The 11,780-nt window shown below is 36.1% G+C and overlaps 1 protein-coding gene across 10 annotated transcripts; it reads right to left on the reverse strand.

Moving 5' to 3' along the window:
* Positions 1 to 1,981: 1,981 nt before the first annotated feature.
* Positions 1,982 to 11,381, reverse strand: LOC108989696 (protein argonaute 4-like). Of its 10 annotated transcripts, none has more exons than XM_035685083.1 (25): positions 11,291 to 11,381; positions 10,616 to 10,669; positions 10,091 to 10,105; positions 9,719 to 9,988; positions 9,401 to 9,618; positions 9,095 to 9,319; positions 8,869 to 9,005; positions 8,180 to 8,277; positions 7,991 to 8,088; positions 7,669 to 7,837; positions 7,458 to 7,574; positions 7,266 to 7,373; positions 7,047 to 7,109; positions 6,793 to 6,906; positions 6,554 to 6,719; positions 6,360 to 6,472; positions 5,846 to 5,983; positions 5,520 to 5,650; positions 5,261 to 5,326; positions 3,921 to 3,984; positions 3,705 to 3,816; positions 3,290 to 3,363; positions 3,078 to 3,172; positions 2,948 to 2,979; positions 1,982 to 2,666 (listed from the first exon to the last, which is right to left on the reverse strand). In XM_035685083.1, exons 4-25 carry the CDS (start codon positions 9,983 to 9,985, stop codon positions 2,491 to 2,493), a joined length of 2,781 nt encoding a protein of 926 aa, XP_035540976.1. In that variant the 5' UTR covers positions 9,986 to 9,988; positions 10,091 to 10,105; positions 10,616 to 10,669; positions 11,291 to 11,381; the 3' UTR covers positions 1,982 to 2,490. The 10 variants fall into 10 exon arrangements, with proteins under 10 accessions (XP_035540976.1, XP_035540975.1, XP_018818948.1 ...); XM_035685082.1 differs by having other exon boundaries at positions 11,226 to 11,346; XM_018963403.2 differs by lacking the exon at positions 10,091 to 10,105 and having other exon boundaries at positions 9,413 to 9,618.
* Positions 11,382 to 11,780: the final 399 nt, after the last annotated feature.

The following is an 11,780-nucleotide window of genomic DNA, read 5'->3' on the forward strand; positions in this document are numbered from 1 at the left end:
ATTCTTCATCATTAATAGAATGATGGAGTCTCACTTAACATATTTAAAAGGGTTAAACCATTTAATTAATAAAAGTTCTCAACATAATTTAAATCTCATAATATCTTAAATAATTGAAATCATTTTAATAATAATATTAAAATGATTTCCGACAATTATAATATTTTTGGAGCTCTTCAATAATATTATGATTGACGTATTTAAGATCAAATCTTAATTCAATAATAATGGAAATACTCCTTATAAATATTTCCAGCATATTTAAAACACTAGGCGTGCCCTAGAAGTCACACGATATCTTTCGAGACACGCCATCAAGGTTTGTCACGCATGACGCGGCTCGCAGTCGCTAGTGAGAAAGGCAAATGATCACATAATCTCTGCCTTCAGGATTTGCTTACTTCATCAAGACGAAACATACGTCAGAAGGAGAGAAGCATACGTAAGAAGAAGGAGCTGGGTATTACACTCTTGCTATGGCTACTAAAACCTATTTTTCATCCAATCGAGATAGCTCTAAACAATTTGGTTCTCAAAGGCGAGAGAAATTTTTTACAGAAATTACATTTTGTAATTTCCTTTATTCTCGTGTACATGAGTATGAAATTCGCTTTCTCCCTGTTTCCAGAGTCCTTTGAAAGCATTTCTGTTATTAAGTGATGTATTTATATTTTAGATGCAAGTATCGGGTCAAAGGTATCAAAATTGGAAGTTTATGTTGACTCTGTTTAGATGTAATGTTGTTTTAGATATCGAAATCTAAAGATTATATCTCTATTTGGATGTACAAAATACACATCCTGAACTAAGTCAACAAAATCACACGTTTTTCTCTTATAAAATGTGTTGTGCATAAATGATAAGTAGAAGAACTCAATTAATTTAGAAAAAAATAAGATTAAAAAAAATTAAATAAAAGATAAAAAATTAAATAAATAAATAAAAATTAAGTGTAATATAGTGTATGAGAATGATGAGTAACAAAATTTTTTTTATATATATTATATTGTTGGAAGATGATTTAAGTAATAGAATATTATTTAAGTAATAGAAACTAACTCCCTGAACCTCCATAATGGGGCATTACATGGAAGGCCAATTATAACAAAGCAAGGCCAGCATTGGCACAACACTTAAAACAAAAAGATAAGAAATTATATTTGCGGTCAGAGTATATAGATATCGTATACTTCTTTTAAAAAAAATAAGTATATATTATATCTATTTAAAAAAATTAATTTTTTAATGATAGATATTACTTTTTTGTATCTACTCTTTTAAGTGCACAACTAAAATGGACTTTGGTTGCATCCAACGTGGCTCCCTTCTTTATTCTATTTTTCCGTTTTATTCTTCTATCTAAACTAGAGTGAAAGAGGGGGAGGGGGAGTATATTTATGCTTATCGCAGACATGAGCCTATTGGAAATCCAAACAAATCATGCCATTCTAAAAGTTATTAGCTTATCATTCGCCATATAGGCTCTATGGAAAATATGAAGTTCTTTTGCATTCAAAGCTTCTTTTTTCTTGATGAAAAAAAAAAAAAAGCTTCTTTTTTCTTTGTTAATATTTGCTGAAAGTAAATGAATGACCCTAGCTGCAAATGACTTCTCTGGTAAACTATAGCCAGTTCACTGAGGGAGGTATATTTGAACTAGAGCCTCCTAGTCCATAATCAGATTCAATCGCTTGCATAAAAAAGTTACAGGTTTAGATGCCGAAATAATATCATATATAGTCTGTAAATAGTAGTAAAACAATAATAAATAATAAAAATAATAGATAATTTATAATAAACTATTTATGAATAGCAGCAAGTCTTGTAACACTGCAATTACCATAATATTTTTTTTCTTTTGATTAGTAACAATTACAAAGCACATATATTGTCAATTGTCAGAATTGCTTCCATTATGAAATTATCAAGTTGATCCCTGTTAAAATATTCTTGTAGAAAATATAAAAGTAATACCGTTGAGTAAGCCAAGTTCCAAAATCATTATTGCCACTGCCTCCCAGGCTGACAACAAATACAGCTAAACATTTTGTAAGAGTAGGGTTATGAGCTACACGCCTCTAACTCGAACATTATGTACCTACTCGATGGTTTGGAACATTAACGTCACCTCCTGCATCTTCCCATCAGCATGTAATAAATCCAGCAACATTTTAAGATGGTTAATTACGTAATAGTTCCGCACTAAAATCCTTTCATAAGCAGATCCATGACCGCAGCAGAATAATCAGTAACTAGACATCAGAATGGTTAGAAGACATCACATTTTAAAAAAGCCAGCCACGACACAGGCAGCCTAAAATGACTTGAAGCAACAGGTAGCCATGAAAGGCCTAGACATCAGAAGTACCAAAAAGGTTCCACGTTACTGCCTGGTCCAGCAACTTCCTTAAGAGGCCACACCAAGTACTTGGCTATATACAGACCAGGTGTCCAAAATACAGTGATTTTCAATATTCAGAGGACACAGCCTCAACAAAAGAACATGGAGTTGCAGACATTCTCCTGTAATCTGGGCAGCTGTGGCACAGGGACAGCTCCAACAGATGTCAACCCACCATGGCTTGATGACGTCTCAGACATGTCTTCAAATTTCACGAACTGTCCAATTTGGGTGGCAGCCAAGTGCGCATAGCATATCGGAGCAACTGCAGGGGGAGAAATTTACATGACCAAAAAAGAGCTCCAAGAATCAATATTTGAGGATATTAAAAGGACCTGGGGCAGTTTTAAGCAACCAAGTAATACTGTGATGCATAAGATTGATAGGCTCAATATACAAAAAATTAAAAAATTAAAATAAAAAATAGAGGCTTCCAGGCCGAGTATGAAATGATTTTAAAGGATTGCATCAGAAATGTACAGTGATTCTTCAAAAAGCAAGCCAACCAACCATAAGTTGCAACATCATATTTAACTCTGAAATTACCTACAGATATTGCAGTAGTGCTTCTTTGATACCTGCATTAATCACAAATTCAATTGAATATTATTTTAGTAGCTAATCTTAACTTGATACTAGTTATTCAAACCATATTTGACATCAAATATTTACTTACACATATGATAGGGAATGCACAAGTTCCTGTAGATCATCTGACGAAAAGCCAACCTCATCTAATAGAACATGGTAATGTGTAGGCCTAGTGGTCCCCTGTGCAGCATAATATCAAAACAGGTACTGAAAATCACTACATTAATTTTTCAAAATAAAATATTGGCCAAAAACATCAGAAAATAGCTAACAAATCGTCAATAACAAAATACTCACAATCATTCCAGCATGTGCACATAGATAGAAATCATTGTTTCTTGGATGGCAAATTTTGTTATCAATAATTGTCCCTGCCAAAAGAAAAAAAGGAAAGAAAGGAAAATGAGAAACATAAAAAGCTTGTCCAAACCCCTAGGGCCCTAGGTAAGGGCCTTGACCTTGATGGTATGCTCCTTCCATATCTAGGTTTGAATCCTTGGGTATAAACAATTTCTAGGGCCAAGTCCCATAAGTGGATAGCCAATGATTTACCTCATCCGTCTCATGGGAACACAGTACAGAGGTCTGGAGTTTAACCGGGTAAAAGAAACGTTGTGTTTGTAGTCTCCCGCACCACGTGTCATAAAAAAAAAAAAAAAACTCATCCAATGCCATAATTGTGTAATCTGCAAAATTCATCTGTTTGGCTTACCAGGTGGAACATTATCAGGAGACCCCTGCTGAAAGAATTTTGTATGGTGGTTTTTCTGTGCAACAATTACTACAAACTTGGGGCACCACTTCTCATCAAGAAATTTGCAGGCCTAGAAATAAAAACAAACACAAAGCTTACATCATTTCCAAATTAAACAAAGGGATCATGTCCTTTAGGCATATAATTGAAGAGTGTTGGAGGGGACTAAAGAACCTCGATTATTTGGTCCAGTTCAATGTTCAAGACTTGGTTGAATTGCGACTCACTGACTCCATCCCTAAATGCAATAAAATTAACTGATTAAAGTACGAACAGCCAACTTCAAATAACCAACACCGACATACTCATCTTCAATAGATCATAAAAATACTCCATGTAATAAATATTATGATCTTTCAACATAAGTTAGTTTTATTTCAATTTTATGACCTGAGCAAAGAAAGGGCAAAATAAATACAATTCCTTTTTTATTTTTTCATAGGACAGTAATTTTATTAATGCAAACAAAGGAATAGGCAAAGCCCAAATACACAAGATGTACACGAGGAAGCACCTAGTTAACATCATGAAATAGATACAAGGAAATCATGGAGATTGATCCCATTGAAGTCTATAGCTATTGCACAAAAGGAACACCGTATTGAAAAAGAGAGTTCTAAACACAAATGACAATTCTTATAAGGAGAAGTGTAAGAACATGTGGATAAATTTTTATATTGACAATTAAGAAAATGCAATAAAAACACCATCATATATTTTTGTCAGATAATGCATACAAATGGCACCTTAAACATAAAAAGGATTCATATAATAAATGTAAAGTAAGAAGATTTATTTGATCAAGTCTTGTAACGTGTTTTTTCACAAAAATTGACCCTTAAATGCTCAGACCTTTGGAGCCCGTTTTGGTAGGTTGAAAATCAAAAATTTGGTGACTAGTTCACCTGGGAACACAAAATCTTGCAAAGGATTTATTCACCACAGCACCAAAAATTTTTGCACCAATCTTGCATTTGTATCCGTATTCTTTTCAGAACTTGTTTGCTTCAATTGGGAATTCCTTGTAATTCCGAGACTATTGTGCTTAAACTAGCAAATAAACAAAAATTTCACCCAGATGAAAGCTGGAGTCAAGGCTATGAATTTAAAAGATCAGCCAATTTAACAAGCTTCAGTTCATTATTCACTTAACATTTTCCACATTTTTACTATTATTTCTGTAAAGTAAATTCTTTGCAACTGAAAAAATAATTAGAATCATAATTTCTTTTATTGGCACTGCATGTCCAAGAAGAAAGTCCAGACTAATCCCGAGGGTGCAAAATCCCTCAGCAAGGAGTTTCCTACAAGTGCATCCCACATAATTCATGGAGAAATCCTCCCAGTTTGGTAGCCCATAGGAATTGTTTGCACCCAAGAGGATTGCTAGAAAGACATGAGTATAAGTTAAGAGGATTGTTTACAACTGAGTACTTTCAAATAACATTTGAGGACAGAAACCATTATAATACATTCAAGTACTTTTCCATTGGCAAAACAGACCAAACACATACCTGAATATTATGATTTGATCAGGTTTCCTTTTCCCTGAACTCGTATAGAAGTCTAGCAGAAGCTCCCTGAAATGGTTATAATCATACAAGACGAACCACGTGAAAGAAATAAGTTAGCCATTTAACCTTTTAAAAGAGGAGTCAGCAGGAACTTTCCCTCACATTGATTTAATTGTTCTATCTTTTTAATTATTGAATTGTTTTCACTGATTAATTCGGTTTGCCTCTTTTAGCCAATATCCTAAAGGTCGAAACCCACCTCACTATGCCATCATCTTCAGTTTCCGACACCTGCTTGAACAAAGAATCTATCATTTCAACCTTTGGGGACTGTGTGCGAACAGAAGCCCTATATTTAGAAATTAATGGCCACTGCCTTGAGCTGACGACCTGCATGTTTCCGTCAAAGAACCCCAACAAAATTTCTAGTACATTAGAATCTTTGTTTTTATGAAAATGTAACTTCATAAAGAGTATACAGTCAGCCATTTAATAATATTTTTTTATCCAAACCAACAACAAAATTGTAAAATAAGAACTACAAAAACAGATTAAGCCAATAAATAATCAAAGACAGCATGTTACCGCAGCAATTGATGGCATGTCAGATTGCCCAGGAGAGCCATGTGACACATCCATTCCAAGTATGATAGTGGGAGCCTTGGAAACCACAGGGATAGAAGGAGAATGTTCAACAGCTAGTAACGAATTTAAACCACCCAACTGCAATTAAGATTTTAAAAAATAATCAGTTACAATAAAGTAGCACCTAAATTATGTCAACCAACAATTAATTTGGATCTAGAAGCAGAAGGGGGTAGAGGGAGGGAGGGGGTGAGAGAGAAGTTAAATTGCTTTTATTTTTTTTTAAATTGGCACCAATTGTCTGGAACAAAGTCACAACTAATCTCGGAGGTGCACATGCCCTCGGCAAGGAGTTTCTTGAAAGTGCACCAAGGGAAAATTCCCCCAGTCCAATAGCCCTACGAAATTGTTTGCAACCTAGGACTCGAACCTAAGACTTGGAGGGAGTATACAACCAAGATCAAGGCTCTTAGACTTGAGCCAAACCCTAGGGGTTTAACACACAGCAGCTCACCTTTGCGTTGATCTTCAAAAGAACATTGGTAAGATATTGGTCGTTAACCCTTGTAGGAGCCATGCACTGGGTGACTACTCCAAGCTCAGCAAGATTTTTCCGTTTCCACGGACCTTGGAGACAATAACTTTCATTTAATAGAAACATTTTTGAGCAATTAAAATTGTCAATCGAAGAATGGATTAAAACACTACCATATAAATCTGAGTTTTTCCTCTCAGGAAGCAAGCAAAGAAGAAACTGTGGAGCACCAGGAAGTTTTGACTGTATATCCTCAAACATCTTCTCAACTCTAACCACCGGGGGAGCCCGTCTATTTTGAGGATTCTCTTGAAAGACATCGAACGGAGGATCTATAAGCTAAAAAAACACAGGAAAAAAAAGTCAATCATTAGATGAGAAATTATAGTATTCGCCACAGGACCAAACTTACAATTCCTTTCAATTCTCCACATTTAATCAGATCTCGTACAAGACCCTGTGTATCACAACGCGCTGAGAAGTTCACAACAGCCCACCTTTGTATCTTTGTTGGCTGTGCTAATTTCTACAGAAGCAGATGAAATAGTGAGAATCCCAAGATGAAAAAAAATCATAATATGTATAAAACTGAATACCTTATTGTTGAATGAAAATACTGAGAATCCTTGTAGAGAGAAAACATAACATATAGAAAACACCAAATACCTTATTGTTGAAGTTCCATCGTCCATTCCTAGGAAAGAAATCCTCTCCATTCCCCACTTTCAACTGTTGAGAAAAGGAGAGCAAATTTGATATTACATGGTAACAATAATGATCGAAATCATTCCAAAGCTCTTCAAAAAAATGAAAATCATCATTACAAGGTTATGGTTACACGAGAGAAGAAAAAAAGCCAACTTCATTATGAAAACAAACAGATACCCTTGGTGCTGGCAGAACACGACCTTCCACTTGAGAAAAGCTGGTACTAATTGAAATGCCACATGAACGCAGCATAGGTTCAGAATCATAATTGTTGCTTTTCAAAGCCTGCAGTGGAACACAGCTAAAAACTTGAAAACAAAAAACTTAACAAGAATATCATCATTCCAGCATTCAGCAAAAGACACCTACATCAGACAAAACCTTCATCCTCTCATTCGGCTTTTGTCTCGATTTTTCCACTAGTGAAGATCTTTGAAGGGTGGATAGAGCTTTTGTGTATCGTTGCAAGGACACCAACGAACAAAGCTAAAAAAAGAAAATGAAATATACACCACCTTCAATAAGACCCATTCATCATATTTATAGTATTTATTTACACAACTATAACCCATAAATTCACCTCAAGAGGGAAATAAGTTGGACGTTTTGGCTTCCCAACATTGATACATGGTAGGTCTGCAGAATAACGCAATTCTATACCACGATGGTTAACAAAATAATCATAAACAGTCACTTCTATAGTATTGTCACCATCTACATCCTTGCCATTTCTCTGCTTCAGTGTAAATCTATGGCAAGAAAGCATAAAAATTATTCAACAGACTGGTATTCAAATCAAGAAGTTATGTTATAATACTGTGTAATACAAGCACAAAATTAATATGATCAGTCTCAACATAACCAAAGGAAAAGTAAAACTGATCATATGACAAGATGTATACGTTTGCTCTTTGCATGGTTTCTCGCTCAAACCGGTTATCTTGTACTCTGTATTGGCAGGACTTGTTTTAATCCTAAGATTCTTGAGCATTCGTTTCGCCTGTCAATAGAAACAACCAACATAGCTACAAATGGGTAAAAGAAACAAGCAGCAAAATAGCATAAAGATGTAGATATGTTAATTTAATTACCTTCGACCAATCAAGTGAAAATGGATCCCTCACGTTCTGGTTGGCAATTAAAAAATCTACCACCGGCCCGGGCTGTATAATCATGGTAGTCGATACATCTGGAAAGAAAGGCAACAGAACAATTGGCAAAAAGAATGGGTTTCAAGAATGGATAACAATAGAACAGTATTATTCCTAGTAGCTATGTGGAGCATGGTTTCGACCTATTTATGGTCGTGCATATGGATGGAGAGGAATGGAAGGAGTTTTGAGGATCATGATCGGACAATGGACGAGCTTAGAACTTTTTATTAATATCTTCTTCCATTGGTCGATTCTAATAGACCAATGGAAGAAGATTCATTGGCATGAACATTCATGATTTCCTTATATATGTAGACAATCATGCATAGGTGTTGCCCTTGTATGTCCTGTGTACTTGGGCTATGCCTACCTTTCTTTTTTTCCTTTTTTTTTTTTTTTTTTTATGTCGGGAAAGCTCTCCAAGGCAAGGACCTTTGGACCCACCCCTGCAGAGTAAACCTCGTCCAGTGCACCGCACTCTCGGAAGTTTCTCTACATGGAATTGGTTAAATCGCTGGCTTTTCACCAGAGGGTGTAGCCCCTAGAAATTGTTTGCACCCAAGGAGATTTGAACCTTTCTTACTAATAATGTTCTTATTTACTAATAAAAAAAATGATGATCTTACCAATATTCAAGGATAAGCCACCCTGAGTGGTCCTAAAACTAGAATGAAATCCTCTACAGCCAAGAACACCACCTCCTACATCTGCAAAATTTCTTGGATCGTTGTGAAAGAACGATTGGCGAACAAGGAGGCAGCCCCTACAATAGTCACAAAATTGATATAATACAGAAGTTAAAATCATACATAGGAGATACCAAAAGAAAGCTGGGAAAATTAATTCACTCACTGTTTAGCAGCATGCTGTCTCAATATAATATCCAGCACTCTGAGGGCTTCTTGAGAGTTCTCAGACTCTTGACCACGTAATGCATTTGCAATGGCCTGCATGGGAATCTTGGCAGCAAAGCTAATCTCTACTTTGAATGTCTTTGACTGATATGGACGTCGCATTCTTTTTCTGTCACTCTCATTTGGACTTCCTTGGCCATCAGGGCTACGGTTTCCGTTATTTCTAAACAGAATGGAAGGTTTCTACAAATTAGCTACAAACTAACAACAATAAGCATCTCTAAGAATAAAACAATCACAAAACCTGTATGTACACCTGCTTGACTGAATATCCTCAAGTACAACAGTAAACTCAAGTTTGTTGCGGGGCAGTGGACCAACAGTGAACAAACTCTTCTCCCCATCATAAGCAAAGTCCTTTCCCGCTAACTCAGTGTCATAAGTCTCCTGCACCCTATCAATCACCCTTCTTCCAATACCTTTACCATCTACAGGACGTCCATCTTCATAACTCAAAGAAACCTGTATGTAAGACAGCGGTTCAAACGTATATGACCACATTGAAAAACTCAAACTCCTTCTAACAACCCAAAATGAGTGTTTTATGATTATGGAAACATACACTATAGTGGAAGAAATGGCCCTCAACATTAGTAACCATAACTTTGAAGTGATTAGTAAGCAGAGTAATCTTTTGCCCTTTGCTTCCAAGACCACGCCTAGCTATAGGAACTCGCACAACCTTTTTCTTAACAGGTTCAGGACGCTGTTCAGGTCCAGCACACACTGGAACAACATCTGGTGGGATAACAGGAGGAGGAGGTGGCAGTGCTTCCTGTGCTCCGTTTCCATTTGTTGCCCCATTATCGTCTGGCTCAAATGAATCCATAACCTAAGCCAATTTTTCCCATTAAGTAATAATTATTCACTAATAAGTGCAACGAGTACACATGAAGTATACAAAAGATACTTCATTTATTGAAGGAAAATTTACCAGGGTAACAATCTCCTGCAGAGTAACAAGCAACAGAAGACTCAACCGCAGAAAAAGCAGGTACTAAGAAATGGAAGCTAGCTAAATCTCTAACATACCAACATGCCTAAAATTTTTGACAGAAGCGACAATGTGAAAACTCATGCAACAACCTAGAGCTCTCTTGAAAGTCAAAAACACCGGAGCAAAAATGATCTATTACACAGAACCTAAGTGTAGAAGACCAAATGGAAAAATTTTAAAGAAAAAAACATCAAAAAGCAAGGAAACTTAAAGATGCCCAAATGGCCGGATGTTAATAGTGGTATATGAAAAAGAAATGGCATGCCAAACTAAGCGAACCCAGAATAAAACACATAAACCAGAAAGCAAAACTACTCAGTGCTATATAGATGTTCCCAAGGAGAGCAACACGCTTAGATTCTCTTCTAAAAGAAAAACACCTTCAAGAAGAAGTTCCTAAAAACACATTAACATAAACCAAGCATGCAAGCAAGAACCAGATAAATTCACAGAGCATAATACCTAAAAATCAACGAACCGCTGCTGAAAGAGCAAGTCTTAGAGATTCCGGTAACGCTGCAAGCAAAAGAGCGAAAATAAGGGCAGATCGAGCTTTAGGACGTTAAATACCCAAATAAACTGTCCTGAAGAAAACAAAGCACAAAAACACAGTCGGAACCAAGTTCAAAAAATCACAAAAATAACTAGAGAAATAAAAAACACAAAAATTACTTTTAAAGAAAAAATTTCGAAAGCGAAAAATTAAAAGGCGTGAAACGCTCAGTAGTGACGAAAGCCAGGTGATTAACGACAAAAATAGTAACCGAAACGCCTTCACAATGCCTCAAACATTTAATAATACGAAAAAAAAAATAGTTTACTTCAAACCAAAGGAGATACCAAAAGCAGAAACAGAGAAAACAGTCACAGATCGAGCTCACCCACATGCAATACCCAAACATAGCTTAATTAGAAGCAGCATTACAGATATCGAACATGACTGGAAAAACCATAAAAAAAACGTTTCTTGGGAAACAACAGAAAACAGTTTCAAAAACACAAGATGAAATGGAGCAAAATTGAACAAGTGGAGCAGTGGAGAGAGAACCCCAAAATCAAAGGGAGAGAGAACCTGAGAGTTGAAGAAAACAGCGAAAGAGAGGGCCAAGAGAGAAAAGAGAGTTCAAATTCACTCACTGTGTCAACGCTGAACCCTTTTGTAATTTGTCCCCTCCCCACTCCGAATGACTGGAATTCCTTGTTTTGGGGGATTATATATGCGGATGTCATGGAAAACCAACGGCTCAGATCCTTTAGGGTTCGGCATCGACAGTGGATGATCGGTCAGTCACTCCGTACTCTTCTCTGTTGTTTTTTTAAATGACTCGGTGACTCGATCTCCAAAGCGCACGCCCTCCCCCAATGGGTAATGTCAGTCCTGTGACGACGCGTGTCTTCCACAACCCCATTTCTTGTTTCTTTCTCAAAATATTGAACCCCATTGGGTCTGTTGTAATATCTAAATGACGGTCGTGTCCTTGTGGGACCATGTAGTTGAGCTCCAATTTCAAAATTCATGCTTCCTCATCCAAATTTAGAGAATCGGAATATTTAAAATTTGTCAAATACCCTTATATCCGATTACTTTTATATGATTTAAATACTTAAATTCATGACAAAATTATTT

Source organism: Juglans regia, chromosome 14 (genome assembly GCF_001411555.2).
Source record: "Juglans regia cultivar Chandler chromosome 14, Walnut 2.0, whole genome shotgun sequence".
NCBI lineage: Eukaryota > Viridiplantae > Streptophyta > Magnoliopsida > Fagales > Juglandaceae > Juglans > Juglans regia.

Coding starts and splice junctions, on each gene's coding strand:
- LOC108989696 (XM_018963400.2), bottom strand. CDS start 9,985: ATGGATTCATTTGAGCCAGACGATAATGGGGCAACAAATGGAAACGGA. Junction 3,173..3,289: donor GTGCACATGCTGGAATGATT/GTGAGTATTTTG, acceptor TATGCTGCACAG/GGGACCACTAGGCCTACACA. Junction 2,667..2,947: donor CACTACTGCAATATCTGTAG/GTAATTTCAGAG, acceptor CTCCCCCTGCAG/TTGCTCCGATATGCTATGCG.